At 48.4% G+C, this 22801-nt stretch overlaps 1 protein-coding gene across 4 annotated transcripts; it reads right to left on the bottom strand.

Annotated features, from left to right (window-relative positions):
• On the bottom strand, nt 29-22315 carry POU2AF1 (POU class 2 associating factor 1). 4 transcript variants are annotated; one of them, XM_021376354.1, is made up of 7 exons: nt 19139-19378; nt 18944-19041; nt 5391-5518; nt 4914-4956; nt 4552-4823; nt 3193-3464; nt 29-481 (listed from the first exon to the last, which is right to left on the bottom strand). In XM_021376354.1, exons 1-7 carry the CDS (start codon nt 19240-19242, stop codon nt 262-264), a joined length of 1137 nt encoding a protein of 378 aa, XP_021232029.1. In that variant the 5' UTR covers nt 19243-19378; the 3' UTR covers nt 29-261. The 4 variants fall into 4 exon arrangements, with proteins under 4 accessions (XP_021232029.1, XP_021232033.1, XP_021232032.1 ...); XM_021376358.1 differs by lacking the exons at nt 29-481; nt 19139-19378 and adding exons at nt 13494-13765; nt 20737-22315 and having other exon boundaries at nt 1263-3464; XM_021376357.1 differs by lacking the exon at nt 29-481 and adding an exon at nt 1263-2346 and having other exon boundaries at nt 19139-19373.

Raw genomic sequence — 22801 nt, forward strand, 5'->3', positions numbered from 1 at the left:
TCATAAAAACAAAAAAGAGAGAGGCAGACTGGGTTGGGTGGGATCTAGAAGGCCAGGGGTTGTGGTGGACAAGCCAAAGGGAGCTCACAGGTCATTTTGAGTCCCATGGCACCACGAGTAAGGGGCACTTCCCAGCTCCTGCTGAGCTCTCCAGCCCTAATTCGGATGGCAAACCAAGTGCAGCACTTTCAGATTGCCAAAGCAATGCATAGCACTGCCCAGAGCTTCTCCTGCAGTAACAGAGAGGCTGGAGGGGGATCTTCACAGCATCGCAGCCTGTGCCCATCCCAAACGCTGCTGTTTGCAGCAGGAGGTGGTTGGCATTACCTTTCCTCTGTGCTCCTTGGCATCAAGTCTCTGCAGCTCCTTCATGCGCTCCGCAGCTGCCAACGTAAACGCCCTCATACCTTTAGCTGCGTAAATATGTAGAATTCTAAGACAGTAAATAAAGACATCGATCACTGCTTGGCCATGGATCACCCTGGAAGCAAACAGTTTTACAGGGTAACAGTGCTGCTTTGGGGGGTTTATATCCAGCGTTCCCCAAAATTATGCCATAACCCCAAGGGCTTGAGATTCAGACCCAGTTCCTGGGAATGGGTTTCCTACCTCAATATAACTGCTGCTTTCCCAAGCCCTCAGCACCCCAAGCTTTGCCATGTTGGCTCCTTTCCACATCAGCACTTCCCCTTGGGCGAGCTTGACTCTTGTGCCACAAGATACCAAAATCCCCCACAAACTCAGTGCTGGGGCTCCCACTGGCTTGGGGTCACACAGCCCTGCACACCTTGGTAGCATAAAACCACAGCACAAGTCCTGCCATCCCAGGTTTGTTCCTCTCCAGACAGTGACATTCAACACTTCTTAGTCATAAGCTGGTGGGCAGTCGCTTCTTTCCCCAGGTGATTTTGTACCCCAGAGCCACAGCTTGCAATTTTAGGAAGTAGAAATGCAACTTCACGGCTGGTCTGGTTTGCAGTCAAGCTCAGCATGAGCTGTGAGTGCACACTGCGCATCCCCATGGTTACCAATAGCAGATAACTGTGATCAGACCAACACCCAAACAGCAGGAGTGCTTGTGTCAGCGAGCAAGCAGTGCTTCCAGCCCACGTTTGGACCATGGAGATCCTCTTTAGCCTGCCTCAGTGTGCAAAACTAGCAGGAAGCCCAACAGCTCCTCAGGCTCTGGGCTGGACTCATGGGCTGACTGTCAACCCAACCCTGGGTTACGTTTTTGTATAGGAAATAAAACACTCTAGGCGTATGGAAGTTACTGTAGATCTTTATTGGAAAATAATTTGTCTTTTTCTAACCAGAACAACCCAGAAAGAAATTCTGAAGCAGTTCGTCTTTTGTATCCACACACAGAATTTACATACATTGAAGTGAAAGGAATTAAAATGCAATCTTAGCAACCACAGGCTTGGTTCACATACCTATTATCCCAGTTTTACTGAACGATTCTGTACTCATAAAACTGGAGTAAACAGTGGTGAACCAAGCTCCTTCTAATTAATTTCTTTGCTGGGTTTTTCTGCAAATGTGAGCCACTAATTTCAATGCGCCTGGACTACTGCTATTTCCAAATGACTTTGCGATCACTTTCATGATCTATTGCTCATGTCTTCTAGATTTGTGAATATTAAACAATGAAACATGCTTTGAAAGTCCTCGAGACTTTTGCTCTGATCTTGCAAACTTCACTCAGGCATAAAATGTAAAGTTACATGAAATATTGCCTGGGTGGCAACTGGAGTGCTGGGCACCAGGCAATCAGCAGTGCAATAAATTACTTTGCTTAGTCTCACAAGTACTAAATTCAGCTAAGGATCCTGGGCTTCAGAAAGCAGAAAAACCCAGAGAAATTGTGTTCATCAGCCAAGAGCCCCCAGTTTTTTAAGAAAACGACAAACAAAAATCAGAAGGGGGTGCATCTCCTGCAAGTATATTTGCGGCATGGCACTCCTGAACATCAACAGCAATATTTACAGTGGCATCAGAGGAAAAGACAAAGCTACTCATTGTCTGGGAAAGAAAACTAGAAAGCCATAAAGAGAATGCGTGCACCTGTGAGCTTGGGAAACTACAGCGCAGAGGAACTTTCCATAGCAGTAAGGCACAAGAGAGGTCACTAGGGTTCCCTGGCTCAGCACACCACCAACTTCATACTCAAATGCTACAGAAGAAACAAAAGTATTGCCAGCTAATAGTAATGTTACGAATTTCTTGTTAGGCTGAAGTCCAGATTTTGGAAGACCCTGTCTTCTCAATGATTTGCTGACATGGGGCCATGCTGCGCAATCCTGACTCAGGCAAAACTCTCGGTGACGTCAGTGGGACCAGGATCTGTCCATTGGTAGAACACGCAGCGTTACCAGCCAGCCACAGAACCAGCCCCCCATTTCCAGCGTGGAAATTTAGAGTCTAAAAAACATCCTGCAGCTGAAAGACCATGACCGCAAAGCACGGTCCTGCAACAGCTACCCATCTGTCTTACAGGGACAGGTAAGGTGAGAGCTTCGAGTTTCACCTTCACGTGAAATCAAAGGTTTCACCCAGGCCCCTTCGTGTTGCTCTGTGCGCAGGGATGCCCAACTGCACTGCCATGTGTTCAACTGTGTTGACTTTTCATCTTTGGACTGATGCACCCATTGGCACCAGCAGAACTAATGTACCCTCTACATTTTCTTGTTTTCCAAAGGGGTGGTTCAATTTTGAAAAGCATCAGTTTAGGCCCCCGAACATCTTCTAGTGGCCTAAACAGCTCCACAGACAGGGAAAGACTTACACGAGGCATTTACACTGAGCTCTAGGAAGCAGTCCTACTGAAAAGGTATTGCCAGCACTTAGAGGCAAGGGCACCCTCACCAAACACTACAGTTGGCCATGGCTACGCTACGGTTTGTCCATTTCAGGCCATGAGATGAAAGTCACCTCGTGCTGAGGCTGTAACAGCACGGACATCGGGTGCTGGGCCCCAGGACAAAGCAAGTTTCACTCAGCACTCAACCACGGTGTGCCGGAGGTGGACAATAAAACCCCAAGTCAACTCATCACCCTCACCCCTGGGCCGGGTTTCCTCTGTACTCAATGCTCGTGGTGATTCCACACGGAGCGTTGAGTACACGAGGACCGGACCCAAGATGCACAACTTAAAGCCCTTCAACAGAGAGAGCGTGGTTTAACACATACGTATCATTGTCTTCATCTTCTAGCAGCAGCTTCTCTATGGGCAGCGTGCCGATGACCCTCCGGGCGTCCTCCAGCTCCTGGGGGGCCGGCTCGGGGATGGAGATGGGCAGGGGCACAAACTGCGGCGTGGGGAGCGTGGAAGAGCCCGGCTGGTACTGCAGGGTGGGGGCTGGCAGCGCTGAGAGGGGCTGTGCCCACGGGAAGTAGGTGAGGGGCGGCTGCTGCTCCGTCACTTCCAGTTGGGGCACCACGGCCGGGTTGCTGCTTCGGGGCTGGTGGGAAGGAGAGACATTCAGCAGAATAAAAGCATTGGCCGGGTGGGGCGCGGGGAGGACGTGAAATGAGGGGAAGGATGCTCAGTCTCACTTTGAACATCCCTTTTCCTGTCTCTCTGGGGGAAGCTTTACACCCAGGGTGACAGTTTTCCCACGCGGGCTCCCATGAGAGCGGTGGCTGTGGGTGTCCCAGGTGCTCGCGGGCAGTAGCTTGTGCTCATGACGAGTTCCCTTCAGCTTTCTGTTCCCACTCCCACCCTCACTGCAAGGCCATGAGTCGGCTTCACTCTGCACTGAACACTGCCTTCTTTGGCAGTATTTTTTACCTGGCACGTCCTAGAATTCCCTTCGCCTTTTTTTTTCCTCAAATATTTGGAATTAAATACTGAAGAATCCCATGAAGATTGCACAGACCTCTGGAGGGACAGCTTCCTTCCCATCCCTGGAGGCACTCAGGGCCAGGTGGGATGGGCCCTGGGCAGCCTGATCTGATGAGCAGGGCTGATGGGCAGCCCTGCCCATGGCAGAGGGTTGGAACTGGGTGATCTCTGAGGTCTCCTCCAACCTGAGCCATTCTGTGATTCTAAGTACTTGACCTGACAACAGCATTTATGAACTATAGGGTAAATCCACTCAGAACTACAGCTTTCTCAGCTATTGCAAATCCAAGATGAAGAACCCCTCCTCCATTAACATCCCTGAGCTGCAAACAATGCTCCCTTACAGCAAATAACTGTTCACAGAGCTGAACAAACTCAAGGCAATGGCAGCCCTGCTGCTGACGTGGTGGGAGATGACTCATTTCTCAGGACAACAGCAAGAACAGGCTGTATCAATAACACGAGTAGTGCTGGAGGAGTGCAGAGAGCTGGAGAAATGGCAGAGGAGTCTCCAATTTCAGTGCAGCTTCAAAGCACTCCAATGGCCAGCACGGAACAGAAGGGGCTACCCTATGAAAACTACATGCAAGAATGGGCTGTGTTGTAATAATTAAGTTACGTGAGTTATGTCCCGCACTCCCCCTTGATGCTTTCTGGAAGGTGGGGAATTTGCCATCGTTTATACATAGCTATCTTTGACTTACTGCAAAATTGGTGATCAGCGGCTGAGAAGCGTAAGTCAGAACAGACGAAGGTCCAACCAGCGTGTAACTGGGACACATAGGCTGAATGTACATGTCTGCAGTGTAAGGACAGCTGGCTGCTTCGTGGGACACGTAGTCGGGGTAAGTGGTCCACTGAGTCAGAGGCTGCAGGGATGTGGGAGAGGGCTGGGAGAGCCAGCTGGAGCAGAGCGCTCCTTCGTCTGCACCGGGCAGGGCAGGGGCAGCAGCATCCACGTCGATACACGGCTGGCCTGGAAAACAGGAGAGGATCCCAGCTCAGTTCTGCATGGCTTTCCCTGCAGCAGGGCTGAGAAACATGTAGAAAATCAGGGAGACATTACCCATAGGTGAGTAGGAAGGGAGTGGCTGATGGGGCAAAACAACCTAGAAAAGAGAAGAAAAATATCCAGGGGTTAAGACAATGAGCAGCACTCCCTCCCTTCAGCCAAATCAATGGCAGCTGAAGCTGCCCAGCACCTTAGAGGTGAAAATATAGTTATTTCATAGAATCACAGAATGGTTTGGGTTGGAAGGGACCTTTAAGATCATGTAGTTCCAACCTCATTGCTACAGGCAGGGACACTTCCCACTAGACCAGGTTGCTCAAGGCTTGGTCTTCATTTACATTTCATTTATATATTACATTTAAAATAGATTTCACAGTATCTCCAGGTAACAAGAGGTTCTGCTATCTCCACACGCTCTGGTGATACAAAGATTTCTCTCACTGAATAAAGCACTGCCAGCTGGCTCCAGGGCCACTCAGTTATTTAGCTATCCCAGCCAAGCTTTGCTCCCGTGTTTCCTTTTTCTCCTACCGTTGTGGCTGCAGCTGCAGTGGCATTATGAACATTTCCCCGTTTCCTTTTCAATAGCTCCTTCACCGGCTCTTTGACCCGGACCCCTTGGTAGGGGCGAGGCTGAGGCTGTTGTTCTGCAGCAGAAGCTGTAAAAACAAGAACAAAGAAAAAGAGGCAGGTGACGATTACTTTCTTTTCTTGCCCCTGTTTTGCTGCAGAGCATCCCTACACGATGCACCTTCCCTTTGCTGCATCTGCTTCCTGTTGTCCCTGTGCCACAGGTGTGAGGCGCAGTGATTTTCACCACCTGAAGGACAAATGGGACCAAGTGAACCTGCAGGTTGGTTAGCAGCTATCTGGCACGTTAGAGAACATAAATGTGGGTAGATACACGAACGAGTCGAGCTGAGATATTCAAGAGAAATACATTATGGTCCCTACTTAGAAGCAAGCTACAAATAGAAGCAAATTCAAAGAGCATCCCCACTTGGACAGCCATTGCAGCCATTGCTCGTTGGACACGCGTGCCCCATGGCTTTTGGGAGCAGGCAAGATGATCTCAGCAAAGCATATGATGAGATGAGAGCAGAGAAAGCATCATCCTTGGGTTGTTAGAGTAGAATGGTTAGGTTGTGGTTTGACTTGATGATCTTTAAGGTCTTTCTCAACCTGAGCAGTTCTATGATTCTATGACTCTATGATCCTACGTCAGCAGATATTATCAGCCAACATTATACACAGTGTTGTTGGAGGCATTTTAGAGCAGGAGACCATGGGATAGCAAAGCTCAGGAAGGCCCTGTGTTGGCAGAAGCATCCATAGCAAGACTTGCTGCCTGCCTCTTTGATTTGTAAGCACGTCAGTTGATAAGTTTCCAGTTCTAAGGATTGCAGCTGGCTTTATGAAGAAGCCCAGCTGGATATCCAGCTCAAATCCTCCACATAAAGCGCCGTCCAGCAGGAAGCATTGATTCAGATTTACTCTCTGTGCTTTGCACCGCAGAACAAGATGAAAAGCTGAGTCTGAATACAAAATCGCAAGAGGACCTCAAAAACATTTATCAGAACTATCTTTTCTGCTTGGATTTCTTTTAAAAACAAAATACTTCTTTTCCCTCAGCTTTGCAGTACTAACAGTTTGCTCTTTCAGCCCCACCACATACCGTTTAATCATGAAATCTTGAGAGGCCATTCTAAATACTTCTGGCAACAGATAACACCACAGCTATGCGTTGAACTGCTCTCTTTGTTTGTTACCTTTATGCATACAGGGAAAATTCCGTGCTTTAGAGCAGTAGCTGAAGGAGAGCTGATCTCTCAGCCTTTGCCTGATGTGTATTTGCTCTCTCTGGCCATTCCTCGTGGGACTTCAAAGCAGGTTACCTGCATTCTCATAAATCCTGTGCCTTTGGAGATGCAGTTAGCAAAGGGAATGAAGGCCACTTCATTTAATACAGCTCTGCTTTTAAAACGTAATCAGTATTAATTTCTCTGAGCGTTAACCAAAGGCAATGCTACACAGTGCTGAGGTGCGGGCTGCACCGATAACTCTGAGAACGAGCTCAATACCGGACAGGTCTGAAACAAAGCCCATCCCAAAGGCGCTTCCTGCTCCTGCATGACATTGATTTGGAAGCGGTGCATTGGTTCCTTACCAAGAACGTCTCAGAATCAGGCACTGCTGCTGTTTATGCTGAGAAAACCATTGGCTCTGCCAAAGCCAACATGCGTAGGGTGCATGAGGGGCAGAATGTCCCCTCTGGCAGCATCCTATCCCCAAGGCACGCTGCCCCCAGAGCTCCTCCCTGCAGGGCTGGGTGGGGAAGGATGGCAGTTTCTGGCTCCAGGTTTGGGGGATGGGAGAGAGAAGAAATTTACTGTAAAAGCTGACAAATATACCTATTCACAGTTTCCGGTGTAAGCAGAGTAACCAAAAAAAAAAAAAAAAAAGATAAGAAATAAAACCAAAGTCTGCACAACATATTTCGGTTCCCCCCAAGCTGACCTCCAGAAATAAAAATAATGCTGGTGCAGCTGCTTTTCCACTGCTCGAGTGTGCACCATGTCTGAGCAGCACAGAGAAAAATAGAGCAAGATGAGCTTGGGCTTCAGCGTGCAATTCCTCATAAAGCCAAATAACGTGATCTTTCATGAGTATCTTGGGAAACAATGACCATTAAGTATCCTTATGAAGAAGGTAGCTGCACTGAACGTTCTCCAGCCTCTTCCACTAGAGTTGCCTTAATGATCTATCAAGTCTGCCTTGAACTCACGCTCAATAAAGACTGTTACATGGAGCTGCAGTGCACCAACAAACCCCAAACAAATGAAGAACGGTATCATGTATTTCGGTGCTCAAGTGTGCACAGCAGAACAGCTGCGGGTCCTCCTTACCAGGCACTAGGTCCCAATTTGCAGCTGCTTGCTGAAGCTGGAGCAGTACAAAGCACTGGGAGCGCGGAGAGAAGAGAGGAAACCCAACCCAGCCAGGAGGATTGGCCATAGTTTCTGTGTGCAAACCTATTTGAGCCCATTGCAACGCTTTGGTCAGGCCGCCTTACAAACCCAGGCTCCTTTCATCAATGTTATCACTCACTACATTTGCTGATTGCTGAGAAAAGCCTGGTGTGAACCCCGAAGCCTTCGGAGCAATCTCTCATAGTGGATGGAGAGCACCGAACGGTACCAAACACAGCACTCCCCACGGACACCCCCAGAGACAACAGCAAAGAGCCCATAGAGGTGTTGGATTGAAGGCTGCTCTGCCATTCAGCTTGTTGAGACTGCAGGGAAGCAAACGACACACTCACCACTGCTTCACAAGGTTTCCTTTTTCTGTGCTCACACTCTATGCTTGATAAGCTATCAACCGATCTCAGCAACCAGAGCAAACATTTTGCTCTTTTCCTCCTTCACTGCCAATGTAATAAAAAATTGAAAAGAAATACGATAGAAATCTTTTTCTTATTTACAGTAACACCAAAAAGCAAACGGTTCCTCGTGGATAACAAGAAAAAATTGCATTTCACTTAACAAACCACTGACATTTGGCCTTCGGTCTTGAAAATTCCATAGGGCACCTGCTGACACCTCTATTGTGTGCAGTGAACTTTGGTGAATAAAAAGTTAAAAAAAGAGGGGGGAAAAAGGAGGTGTAGCTGTGGATATACTGCTTGGATGCTTTGACTCTAATCCAAATCTTTATACATTAGAAAACCAACGCTCATTGAGGAATGTTTAAGCAAGAGACCAAATATTGCACTACATTTGTCTGCATTTTATATTCAGTTCAGACTCAGCATCCTTCAGAATGCTTTTTAGAAGTAGTAAATCTGGTAGCATTGGTTTGCATCTGTTGCTGCCTGGAGTCATGATCAAAGCAGAGAGACTTATTTCTATTGAGACCCATTTTAAGGAGTTGTGTTGGCAGCGACAAGTCGGACTCCCTGGGAGGCACTGGGGGTCATGACCAACAGACCACTCTTTGGCTGAAGAACTATGCACGCAGCATTGCCAAATAAACCATGAAGCAACTCCAAACGTGGCATTACCCCATCTTGCCTTTGGTTATTGCCCACTTTGTCATCTCATTGCCAGCCATTCCACCTGAAACGACGTCCAAGGGCCATGGTGTTGGCACGGTGTGCCCATTTGGAGGCCTGAAGGCACTCTGTGCTTCTGGCACATCCCAAATCTCCTGTGAGGTGCTGCTATTCTTTTCTAAGGCAACCCTGACTAAGAGAACTGGATCAGAGCAGATTATTTCCAACACCGTTTGTCACGCCGAGGGTGTGTTTCTCAATAAAGACTTAGTTAAATGCAAAGTGCTAAGCAAACATCTGGGCAGAGAATCTGCTGTACAATAAACAGAAAAACTCAGAGCAAGAGCAAAAGAGAAGAGCGATGGTTCATTGCTCAGCATAAGGAAATGAACTCGGGAGGGTCCTTAGCGTAATTAAATCAATAGACCAAGTATTTCACTTGCTTACCAACAACTCAGTGCAGTATTTGGTCTCTTTCAGCTCAGTTGCTTGGCACTACAACTACCCAACGGAGTGAAGCAGATTAGTGCCACAATACTGTATTTCACAACTGTGCCCAGTCCCTTCGTTTTTGGTTGTTTATCTGCAACTGGAAGACGGCCAAGAACCAAAGTGACCCCAGGTTCTTGCAGATCCATGTGCCACCGTACCCTGCCTGCGTCCTTCCTGCATGCTTCTGCACGCCGCCCTTGTAGGAAGGGTCTCCTCCACACCTTCAGGAGAGGTGAAGGAGTGGAAGCCAGCGGAGCAGTGTGCAGAGCCCGCGTTCTGCACCAACACAGGGAGATGGCTGCACTGGCCGTGTGGTGCTGAGGGCTGCCAAAAATTATCTGTTTCAGAATAAGAGAACTCCCGTTACAAAGGGGAAGCTGAGATAGACAGAAAGTGGCTTAACCATAAGTCTCACCCGCATGTCCTAATTCCTCCCAGCCCAGAATACTCTTTCCATTTTAGTAATGCAAGCTTTCCATTTAATTGCTTCTGTGGTCATTCATAGAGCCCGACACCTGCTTTGCAAAGCATGGATGGGCTCAACTTTCATGCTATCCATCTTTCCCAGTGGGGTTTTACCAAAATTAAGACTCACAAGATGCAACATATTGCAGTTTCACCTCTCGGTCTCATTATCTGATACTTTCAGAAAGGCGGTATAGAACCCCACATCTGTTGAGGGCAGAAGAGGCTTCAGGAGCTTAAAAAGTATTTGGGAAGAGGTTCACAAAGGTGCAAATTCACATCTCTCTGTTGCATGGGGATCCTGCCATACCTGCACCGGTCCCATCAGACTTGAGTAGGAGTTGAGCGTCCAAAGCGTTTTGACCTCACCAAAAACACCACGTCAATGTGAAACACTTGCCGAATTGCAACCTGCTCGCATACCCTCTCATAACAGAAGTAATTTGCATGAGAAGTATGTTCATTTTGTCATCAAAATACAACATGGAGTTACTATCTGCATGCAGACACGTAAGAGGAAAGGTGCTGCGCAATAGAAATTTCCCGCGGCTGGCTCCCATCCAGCAGAATCCTGCTGAAAGATGGGAAGCCCCTACAGTCACTTTGCTCCTGCCGTGGGAGGGGATATGCTTTCGGGCTGTGCCTTTTGCTCAGCGGAAGCTCTGGGCCCCATTCCTGCACAGAAGCTCCCGTGGGGTCACGGCACAGTGCGCATCTCCAGCCATGCGAGACTCCCCGGAGGACGAGGGCCTCTGGTCACCGCAGGGCTGAGGGCTGTCCTGTTCCTGTAGGGCTTTCTGCTGAAAGGTCCCCTGCAGAAGTAGGAATCTGCCCTCCAGAAGTGCCCACGAGAAATGCCCTCCGGTGAGGCGACACCTATTCAAATCACTGCGTCACTCTTCGATTTTCAGTTTGTTTGTTTTGATCTTCTGTTGTTTTGGTTTTGTTTATTTCATGGCTGGGGTAAGGTATGGGAATGATACCATTCCTTTTGAAACCTGCTACTGTACTAAAAACCCACTGAAATCCATACTGAGGCATCCTGATGGAGGAGGCTGACAGGAGTTCTGCGCAGCCTCCTTTCATGCAGGTACAGATGGAACAAACATTTCTGCCTCTACCTTGGCATTCCAGCTGGCACTGCCCTGAGCTCAATTGCAAACGTAGCTCTGAGCAGCCAATATTAGACTGGATATAAGGAAGAAGGTTTGGCACTAAGGGCGGTGAGGCACTGGCACAGGTTGCCCAGAGAGGTGGTGGTGCCCCGTCCCTGCAGACAGCCAAGGTCAGGCTGGATGGGGTTCTGAGCAATGATGGAGCTGTGGGTGTCCCTGTGCACTGCAGGGAGTGGCACCAGGCAGCCTTGGAGGGTCCCTTCCAACTCAAACCATTCTATGAGTCCATGGTCCTATGAATACGACCTTTCCTGCCTCGAGCAGCATAGTGGCACGCAACCTGCACGTGTTCCCATATTCCCCAGTCATCCTGACATTAAAAATAAATAAATAAAAACCAAACAAACAAACAAACAAAAAAACCCCTGGCATTTAAGCACGCAGAGCTGGAATTACTAATGGTTTTGTGACTTACACAAGGACACTGGGACATCTGTGTGGTCACAGGTGCTTTGAGCTAGACGTACAGGAAACACGAGCCCACAGCTGGTCACGCTGGCAGAGCCCAGAGGGACTAAAAGGGGACTCACAGAGCTATCACAAAGTCTGACTTCCACTGAAATCATTGAGGCCCAGCACCACGCTCAGCAATGCACAGGGAGTCAGCACAGAGAAGGTAACTGCACCCCAGCTGCCATCAGGGCACTGCTCATGGCTACACCTGAAGCCAAGGTGATTCACGGCTGCAGCGGAACAGGATAGAAGCAGGCTAACAGTGTAATGCTGGAAAAGCGATCCTATATTTAGGTTTAGTGAAAAACCCAAAGGCCTCTGAGGCTGAGGAACCCCAACCATGCCACGGTGCAGCAGACACCAACAGCCAGCAGAGTTAACCAGACAGCAATCTGCCCTCAGCTCCTTCCATGTCTCAATCAACACAGTGCCAGGCTGACCCAACGACCAGCCCAGAGGCAGAGGGAAACCTGGCTGCTCCATCTGCAGCAAGAGAAACCAAATTCGGGTAGTTGGTGTCTTTCAGAACAGAAGGGAGCATTGCTACAATGGGAGAGTCCAGTCCTGGAGAGCTTAGGGGCATGGAGGGACGGGCAGGGATGGGCATAAATGGTGTTGGCTGGAAACTCCCAGCAGGGAGATGGCTGACTTCAAAACATGGGTTTTGGTCTCCTCTGCTGCAGGCTTGCAATTCCTGCTTACCTGTGAAAGCACTGCGTGTGTCAAAGAAACAGTGTACGGGGAAAATACCTTCTCAGTTGCCAGTTTGGTTCTACCTACAACATAGCTTGTTAGTATTGCTTTGTCATTGCTGTAAAAAAAAAGAGATTGATGGGCTTCTCAGATGGGAGATAACATCTGACTCTTGCAGCATGTTCCACATCGTATACCTACTGGTTCTGAAAACAGCACGAGATCATCGGAAACAAGGTGTGTTACCATAGAGCTCCCGCTTGCTGCTGACTACTCATCACACAAACTGAAACACCATCGTGTAAGCACACGGGGGCTTCTTACTTCAGGACTTACGGTTTGCACAATGTAATTTCACAAATACACGTTTGAGCTTCCAAAGTTTCCGAGTGAAGAGAGTAACAGAAGCTCTTAGCAGGGAGAACAGAATTCAGCGTTAATCAGTTCAGAAAGACGCGCGCATCGTAAGACCATCTCCATGTAACTTACAAGCTGCTATGGAAAAGAGAATAAGATCGGTCTTAGTTCCATGTTAACTAAGACATTTTTAAGAAAGAAGCTTCTTCCAGTCAGATATGTTATATTATTCCAGGTTAAAGGACAGCATGGTGAAGTGCCAAGGACGGCAGCACGGCTGCAGAAATGAGCCTAGTCATAGCATCATAGCATGGCTTATGTTGGAGGGCACCTCAAAGCCCACCCGGTCCCAACCCCCTGCTGTGGGTCACTAGGTCAGGCTTCCCAGGGCCCCATCCAACCTACAGATCCGCACAGTGAGAATGAAAGAGCTGCAGAAGCAGAGCAAACACCTACCTGCACTGGGATCGGCAAATTATCTGCGCAAAGGTGGGCCAAGAGGAGTGAAATTATCTTGAAAACAAGAAAACTGATTTCCTGTAAACTCATAACCGTATTGCCTTCGCTCCTTATCTTTATTATTAGTTGAAAAAAAAAAAAGTACATATCAAAAAAGACACAGAAATAAGCTTTCTCACAGGTTTCACTTTTAAAAAGGAAAATTCTCTGGTATGTAACCACCGTAACCTTTGATATAATACCTGCATCCTGTTATTGTTTTTATGAATCATAGTCTTCCACTTGATTCATAGTGATGAATGCCAACAAAGCAGCAATGCTGCCCTGTCTTGATATCCCTGCTGGAAAATTAGCATCACGCTCTCATTTGTCTCTCCGGAGAGCGCATCTCTTCCTGAGCATCCCTCCCGTGCTGTGCTAACGGTCACTTATCCATTACACCCTTTATATCAGTTACGAAAACAAAGGCAATCAGAGCTCACTTACATTTTTGCCAGTGCATGTTCGGTGGTGGGACGGAGCCTTTTGTCTCTTGGCTGAAGACAGCTGGGCTCTTTAAGAGCCAATGTGGGTTTGACTCCCTTTCGGGGGACGCGATCTCTGAGTGTCAGGATGTTTCTTTCAGCTTTTTAAAAGCCCCGTGTTCCCGCTGAACTCTGTGATGTCATCACATCCTCCAACCACAACTACTTCTATATTTTCCCTTGCTCTGTGTTGTTCTTCATGACGCTAAAAAGTTCCTCCAAGACCAACGCGCTCTGGAAGATATTATGCATCAAGCAACACGTGAGATCACCAGGATCCATTTAAACAAACTACCGAGCCTGGAACTTGCTTCTCACGGGGCTTTTGATGGAGATTTTCAAAAGTGGGGTTACACAGCAGAAAAACAAATGGGGTTTGTAACAAGATCTTGACCATCTATGGCACGGTGGATGACCTTAGCTCACGTCCAGTGGCCATCCTGCTGCTTCAGGTGGAGCAACTGTGGGCTCCTGACACTCAAACAGACCGAACCAGCGCACGTTCCGTGCCTGCAGGGCCCTTTAAATGCTCACAACTTTTCAAACACAAAACTGGAGTGTTCGCCTCTGCCTTATGAGAATCTCAACTCCCTGGGGCCACTAAATTTGAACTTGTGAGGAAACACCTGTAAACACTTCAAGCCTCATTAAACGAGGACGTCCTTCATTTAAAAAAGAAACCTCTCCTTTTTCTGTTTTGTTTTTATCAAAATACAGCACTTCCTACCAAGGGAGAGCTGGCCCTTCCAAAGAGCCTCGCAGAGCTGAAGGAAGGCTGAGAGATTGCCACAGGACTTCAGGTACATTCTTAACATTAATCACAACTGAATTGTGATTAATCTGACCTATTCATACCACTGCATGAGTATGACCTCCTAAACCTCTTGGCATTCCCATAAAAAGAACAAGATGGGGTTTGATCAGTGTTTTTGGCCACGAGTTTATCAAAGGGATTTCAGCCCTTCAAAGATGCCCAAAGTGTCTCAGGAGCGGGTTCATACTGGGAACCATTTTGCAACGTAACATTGGCACGTGTTTTACGAAACAAAAACCAACAAGCAAACAGAAAGAAAGCCCAATGGATTGATGAAACGAAGATCATCAGATCATGGAATGAAGATCATCGGATCATGGAATCACCAAAGCTGGAAAAGACCTCCACGACCAACCAGCCCAACCAGTACCACATCTAAATTTCTTGAACAAGAGAGATTTGCCCAAGAAACCCCACAAAGAAACAACCTCCCATCCAAGCAGTGACACAAAGGACACCATGCAGCTCCCCACTGCTGCCCTCGGCAAAGCCCTCACGTCCTGAGCATTGTTCTGCTGCGTTTTGCATATCTGCATAAATTCTTACTACCAGCTGCACGCTGCCATATCCTCTCTGCTGTCAAAGTGCTTAGTAATAGCAGTGAGGCTGTGAGCTAACACCACACAGTCAGAAAGGAAGGGCCCAGCTCACAGCCCTGTGCTGCTGGATGAACGGAGGAACAACACTGGAACCACCTTTGGTGCCATTCCATTTGCACCAATGTAGGAAGAATATGTGGACTCTTATATCTCTGGTACAGTAACTATTGTATTTCTCCCCAGAATAATGAAATGGTAGGATTTCATTAAAAAAAAAAAAAACAGACCCTTAAACATGTAGAATTAAAGGCCTATTTTTCTCACAGTGCAAAACCTCTACCTGAAAAATGATGTTCTCCAGATACCAGGGCTTGGTTATGTACTCAGACTGACTTCAAGCTTATGGCACACGGCAATATCAGGAAGCAATGGGAGAAGTTAAGGGCATTTGGCTTGAGTCAGTGCATGAGAAAACAGTGAAGTGATAACAGCTAGGAGCTGGACTTGATGATCCTTACAGGTCCCTTCCAGCAAGGGACATTCTATGATTCCATAACTGTGCTCTGCTGCAGTTTTCTTCTGGAAATATCTGACTTCTGCCACTGCAAAGCTGCTTGGAAGCAGCACGTTCCATGAAGGCCTTCAGCAGGTCTCTGCCACAAACGAGCCCTCTATTTTTAAATGTGAGAACACACCCTGGGTACATCTGCAGAAGCGCTGCCTGAGGTTCACACACAGCAGAATGTCAGTGCATGCAAACGCAGACTGCACGCGGCATGGTTTCATGCTGACACCCAGACCCAGCATCTCACATCTAACCGTGCTGTAGTTGTACTTAGGAATGCTGGAGATAGCATGGACTTACTCGGGATTCAATTGTTTTTAAGGTCTTTGCATCAGTACTTTACAAATATGAAACCAGATAATGTCTGGTGATAAATATCTAAAATGAGGAAGTTGCAAAAAAGGGCATAGAAATCCACAGATAAAACAACTGGCAGTATTTTGGTGGCTGGTAGTCACCCATTTATACCCACAGTTAATAAACTTCAGATGTTTGGTTCCGTGCCTCCCAGTCCTGCCTTGTCCAGCTCACTGCCAAAGCAACAAGCTCAATGTCTTAGAGCCAACGAGACCTCTATTGGCATGGAACATCTCTGCCCCAAGTCGGGGTGAGATTTCTCTTGTTCCTGGTGGCTACACACTGAGTCATGTCCACAGACCAAAAGATTCAAAGGCAACGTGGCCCTGCAATGATTCTGGGAGTACAAGCAATATAGAATCACAGAATCATTGTAGGATGGCTTTGGTTGGAGGGGGCTTCCAACCCCCGGCCATGGGCAGGGCTGCCCCCCACCAGCTCAGGCTGCCCAGGGCCCCATCCCACCCGGCCTTGAGTGCCTGCAAGGATGGGGATGTTGCTGGGGATGCCTCCCTAAGGGTAAAGTTCGACAATCTGATCCTGAGCTTTACCTCGCAGGCTATGAATTAGGCACTCCCTCCTCGTACCTCCTTATTATTGCCTCATTCCCAGGACAGGAGTTGAGCTCGTAAATAATTTTCTTCCAAAACTGGATTGATGCTGTTGACAGGTATCCTTTGTTTTGTTTTGTTTTTTTTAACGTGTGTCAATATTAGCACTTTAATCCTGCCACACAATGTCAGAAGTATGAATACATAAGCAGCAGGCTGATATTTCAGAAAGCTCTGCGGTCTGCAAGCACAAACATTTGTCTTTGAGGATACAATAACTAATTAACAGGAGGATCTCTACCTCGTAGGTCTGAATGAGTTCAAAAGACAACCACACTTAGCCAAGGTTCTCAAACTTCCTCCCTAAGGGAGAGAGAGAGAACAGAGAGAATGAGGAGCTGAGCCTCTTTGGAGGCAATAGCATCTGCTGAACCAGAGTAGGCACTTCAGACTGCAAATTCTGTATGTTGCATCTTTGTTCTGTTCTATGACATTGTAGACAAGACGATCCAGGACCAGAGCCTACAGAGCACGAGGCCAGGATCCATCCCAGTGAACATATGTAAGTCGTATCACCAGGCCTGGGAGCATCCCTGCATCTGGGAGCTCCTGCTGCTGGCCCAGGAACACCGGCAAACCCTCAGACCCGTGTTTGAAACACAAAAGGTGACTTCAGTCAATGAGACTGACACCAAAAAAAAAAAAAAGGTCAAAGAAGGTAAATAAAAGAAAGTTTCCCATTTTCAGCAGAAACTCTGAGGGTTACCAGGACCGCGTGAGTCACGGCAGGAGGGAGATCACAAACAACCTGAGCAGGGCTGGAGAGACCTGCGATGAATTTTGTGTTAAATCTCATCAAAAGTCTCTGGGTAACGCTGGAGTTTACTCTATGCCCCACAGTGGGAAGCCTAAAAGAAATGCCTGACACGTTTCTGATGGCACGTGGGCCCAGAAAGTGCCTGATCCCAGTGGGGAAGGCAGCATTACCTGCTGGCACAGCCTGCTCCATCAGCTTCGTGTGCCACAGACTCAGGGAAACACAAAGATGCCCCTATTTTGCAGAAGCCTGTTGTCAGTACGCATACATTTGCTTGGTTTTCCCTGGGAATGTGGCTGCTCTAAGCACAGACACACACAAGGTCATCCCCTCATTACGTGCTTCCCTCAAACAGCCTCTGAGCACCTGGTGGAGCTGCAGGTGTCCCTGTTCATGGCTGGGAAATTGCACTAAGTGGCATGTGAGGGTCCCTCCCAACTCAGATGATTCTATCAATTTCACTTATTTTTTATAACGCTATAAATAACAGTAAAGCAGCTATAGTACACTGAGCTCCAGTTAAAGCAGTTCCGTAATATTTTTATTTTTCTACGTGAGCCTCACACCTCCCACTTTGCCCTCTGAAACAAGCTCTGATTCATACCTCAGTTTGAATAAGGAACAAATGAGGCATCCTCCATACGTGGTTGGCAGCAGCCATTGAGCCCTTGGGCAGTGTAAAGCACCATCACCCTCGTGACCTCTCAGATGCTGAGGATCTGAACCTGGGACATTCCACAGCCACTCCATGGCTGCTGCATGTATTTTTCACATTCAGAAATCACAGAATGGTTTGAGTTGGAAGGGACCCTCCAAGGCCCCTGCAGTGCACAGGGACACCCACAGCTCCATCAGTGCTCACAGCCCCGTCCAGCCTGACCTTGGCTGTCTGCAGGGACGGGGCACCACCGCCTCTCTGGGCAACCTGTGCCAGTGCCTCACCGCCCTTAGTGCCAAACCTTCTTCCTTATCTCCAGTCTAAATCTCCCCTCTTTGAGTTTGAAACCATTTCCCCTTGTGCTATCGGATGCCCCGTACTGCTCACACCTGGCATCAGACACAGACAACAACATGAAAGCCTTCAGAACGTCTGCATGCAGGTACCAGGTGACCCTATTCCCCAGCACCCTCAGGAGCACTCTGAGTTCTAGGCTAGGAATTGCATTACAAATCAATTTAAAAATTGAGCCAACACAAGTTTGGTTGTTAAGAGACTTCTCCGAGCTCGACTTGCAAGCTGCTTGCAGCAGGCACGATGCGGCCAACAGAGCTCGCCTGTCCCTGCCTCTCCCTTCCTGCTCCTCACTCGCACATTCAGGTGTTTGTCTGCAGATGAGTTGCAGTCACGTTGAGCTTGAAAGTTTCCGGCGCTGAGTCAGGCAGTGGGAACAACAGCAGCCAACACTCTGAGCACGCGTGATGCGAGCCAACCGTGGTCAGAGGGCAAGAGGACAAAGAGCAGCGATGGTCCTAAAGGCGCTGTGCAGCTGATGCACACGGAAGCTCTCGCTTTGCAGCAAGAAAGGAGGGAAGGAGCAGGGCATCTTTGTAACTTCCCCAACCTGCAGTAAGTAACAGCAGCCCTGGGACTTGCTGGCTTCCAGGGTTTGTGCACCAGCATGAAGAAAACCACCCCCTGATCTATCTGTTGAGAAAGTACATGCAGATCCACCTCCCCAAAATAAACCCGAAAACGGGTAGAGATCTGAAGATCTCAAATGATTCACCAAGGGAAAAGTACAGGCAAGATACCATGGCATGTTACTCACATCGGTCGCATGACTGGCTCTGGAAGCACGGGGTTTCTGCAGCTATGAAGGCAGTGCAGCGGAAGGGCTCATTCCATTGGAGTCCCAGCACCGTGGTCCTGCATAAAAGCCAGAAACAGGCCGCAGTGAGGGCTTGGGTCCCTTTTCTGAGTCTGCTGAAGCAGCGTTTCTTTACAGGAGCATGTTACTAACAACCTCTCTTTCCCCTCACTGAAGCAAAACTGAAGCTCTGCAGATGAACAAGGAAGGCTATGTGTAACGTGAAAGCAGTGATCCCTCTTATGACCAATACTCGCCATTTGTAAAGCTGTTTTCACTCAAAATTTGCCTAACTGTTGACACGAATTTCAGATGAAACTCGCTTTCTGAGAGCCTCTCATTTGACTGGATGGCAAGTCCTAGAAAGGCATTGTGCTTTGAGCTCACACGGTGGAAGTAGCACCCAAACAGAATTACCAGTGGCTCAAAAAGGCGTATCCAGCCAAGCCACGAGTCCACACTCAGCAGAGCAAACCAGGGACTTCACCACCTCCTTTAGCATTGAGATGTCGGCCCAGGCTTGCCACAGTTCTCAAACCAATGGCTTTGAGCAGGTGCTAGATATTCTGCCACCTGCAGATCAGACCTGGTGCCAGAAACCACACTGCTGGGCTGCTTCTAGCCAGTTTGTTCTGAGCCTGAGCCCTGCCCCTGTTACCAAGGCAAGATCTTGAGCCCAAATTGTGTCACGAGGAAAGTCAAACCACCCGTGCGTGGTCCTGTCTGGAAACCTTTCACACTGAGAGCTCTCTCTGAGCATGTTTGGCCCCCGAGTTTCATCGAGAAATAGGACTCAGCAGCTCCGCAGCATCCTCACCCCGAAACGTTCAGCTGCAGAGGAGTGGGCAGAGAGCTGCAGAGAACAACGGGACCACGGCAAGATGTGAATCTGCACAGAAGTTCCCACTGCTTCATTCAGCGCTTACTTTTCCGTGGCCTCCTTGGAACACCTGGGGAAGCCCCAGGCAAGGTGCACTTGTGTGCTGCTCCCAGGAGCACCTGCAGATCCCACCCCAGCCCGCCATTGAGATGACTGACTCTGCCTGGTTTAGGGGAACCATTAGGAAGTCTAAGGAAAAATAATTGGAGATGTTTTCTGGGGGGGTTTCCTATCCATGACCCCCCTCAGATTGGCGCCTTTGGCTCAGTTCCACACTGTGCTTTTGAACAGTTTTTTCCCCATCTTCTTCGGCCTTTGGCTATGCTGTTTCCCTTGGGAGCTCCCGTCAGAGCTTAATTACACCTTTAATAATCGAGTTAATAATTCATTGGCAAAAATTCCCCCTTTTCTCTGCTGGCTGCTGATTTTGTAGAAGGCCTTTCAAGCCTCTCTCCACCTGCCTAACTGAAAGCAGCACTTATCAGCCTGCTCTCATCATCAAAGCACGGATGGAGTTTTGCCACCAACCTCCAGAGACACCGATGGATTTTGGGATAGAATCCTAGAATGGCTTAGGCTGGAAACCTGGATCCCACCCTACAAGCACTGGAACCCAGTTTAGACAAGGAGATGGGTTACACCTTCCTTTGGCCCTCGTGCTTAAGGGAGACTGCAAGATTTACGATCTGATTTTACATCCACATGAAGGAAAAGAAACGAAAACCTCCCAGCTCTGGATCCCAGTCAGGCCACTCTGGGGGTCAGTTTGCAAAGCGGCACCACTGGGTTCACTGGGAGAACCTGGGCCAGTTTGACCAGTGATCAGAAAGAACGGGAAAACCAAAAGCAAACTCAAAAAAGATAAACCACCCACCTGAATCAGCACCTAGACTAAAAGGCGGAATTAAAAGCTTGGCGAAATGGAAGCGCCACCGTCTGCAATAAGGATGTGTATCGCTGAAAGCTCTGCTCTGGGAGGGAAATGCTGAATGTTGGCTGTGGTTGGTTAGCAGGAACAGAAGAAACAGCAATTTCTGGTTGGAACCAGAGGATCGATGAGGTCCCTTCCAACTCGAGCCATTCAGAGGTCGCTGCTACTGGACCAACAAGCGGGGTCTGTTCTAAAGTGAAATGGTACCCTGGGATTGGCTGCTGGAATTCTTCCTGCAGGACCTGTATTTGGGTAAGAAAGGAGAAACCCACTGCAGCAGCTGATGGTGGCACGCGCTGTGTCCCCTCGGTCGCTGGGTGTCATCCGCTGGGCGAAGCTGCCACCTGCCGGCCCGCACCCACACCCTTCATCCACCCCTGGTCAACATGGAGATCTAAAAGAGCAGCAGGCGACTGAAAATGCCATCAGCACAAGGCATGGGAGCAACACAGCAGCAGCACCCAAATGCGCGTGGAAGGAGAAATGCTCAAAGCAAACGTTGTCATTTAAAGCACAGCGCTGACCGCTGGCTAACCAGCTACGTATTTCTGAGTGCAGAATTATGGGATGTTTTCTTCCATTGCAGATGCACAGAACGCGCTTCATTAATAGCGGCTGCTCCCTGGAAATGCAGGGACTTTCCTTGGGCTGGGTCAGCTGTGCCAACGGCCTTCTCTTTTCTTCCAATGAGCAAAATCCTCCCTGCACGATCTTCTATTGTACGAAACGCAGGTGCAGAAACCAGCCCTTATTGTACTCCATGGTTCTTGTGAAACGCCGACAGTGGCACTTCAGTTTCCAGTTGACCCTCTCCATCATTTCTCATTTGCTTTGTGTTCCACACAATTTCACTTCCATGCACTCTGAGCCAGGCACAGACCAATGCTGAACATTGGCCACGAGAGCAACTCAGCCCTCGGGAACCCTCACCCATAGCAGAAGGATTCGCGGAGAGGAGGGAAGCACCAGTTGTGGGATTCTCCTCTTTCTGTCTCCCAATGCTCTACAGCATGTAGGACTTCATGGCAAGAACACAAGAAGTGGCAAAGCATGCTCTCACAAATGGAAATAACATCTGCATTCGCTAAAACTCTTGGTTTTTTTTCTTCAAAACCCCATGCATTTGGGTCACTGTAGAGTCCCACGTCCAATAAAGACACCTGACCCCAACCAGCATGCAGATTCTCTCATTCCTCTTTGGACTACGGGGCGATCTGCCCACTCCTGCACCTAAAACCAAACGTTACGCCAAATATGAAGAGTCCATTGCGGTTTTGTTGTTTTCTTCTTTTTCCAGACTAGACCAGGCCAGGTGATTTCCAAAGAAAGAATTTTAAGTCGCTTTTTTGTTTACAGAAGGGTCGGATTTTCATACCGCACGGTTTGGATTACACATTAAACTGTTATAACCATTTATTCCCTTACAATCGCGGTGCTGAGAGCACAAAGCCCGGGTCCCTCGGAGTTTAAGTGCATCGCCCAGCAGCGTGCCAAGCACCGTGGCCAGGTGAATAAATTCAGAGCTTTCAGGAAGGGGCTGCCAATGGCAGACCTGAAGGCTATGGGAAACACGTGGCCATAGATCACATTTTCTATGCCTGTCTTCCTCCCCGCTCCTGGCCACAACCTCGAGCAGCTACGGAGGCGGACACTTGGCTCTCCTTCCAGCAGCCCATTTTCCCATCTATCTCAGCCAGATCCCCTGCCAAGGACAAGGACAAACATTCGCTGGAATCAGACAGAAGTATGAACTTTGCACACTCCGAATGGAATGAATTTTCTCAGCCTTTTGGAGTCGCAACCTGAGCGCAGGGCATGAACCTGCGCTGTGCCCGAGGTGCTTAAGGTTCCCCAGTACTTGCCTAATATTTTCTGTTTTATCTGATAACATCAGAGAAAAAAAGAAACAAATCAGATCATACTGTTCCAATTATGAGTTGCTACAGCGAGGCAAACCTGGACTTTCCCAGCTAAACATCTCAATATTGTGAAAACATTCTGACTCACT

This window comes from Numida meleagris, chromosome 23 (genome assembly GCF_002078875.1).
Source record: "Numida meleagris isolate 19003 breed g44 Domestic line chromosome 23, NumMel1.0, whole genome shotgun sequence".
NCBI classification, from domain to species: Eukaryota; Metazoa; Chordata; class Aves; order Galliformes; family Numididae; genus Numida; species Numida meleagris.

Excerpts from the sequence above, each read along its gene's own strand:
- POU2AF1 (XM_021376354.1), bottom strand. The coding sequence starts at position 19,242 with ATGGCGAGTATTGGTCATAAGAGGGATCACTGCTTTCACGTTACACAT. Across the intron at positions 4,824-4,913 it reads CCCTTCCTACTCACCTATGG|GCCAGCCGTGTATCGACGTG; the intron begins GTAATGTCTCCC and ends CCTGTTTTCCAG. Across the intron at positions 482-3,192 it reads GAAGATGAAGACAATGATAC|GGTGATCCATGGCCAAGCAG; the intron begins GTATGTGTTAAA and ends GTTTGCTTCCAG.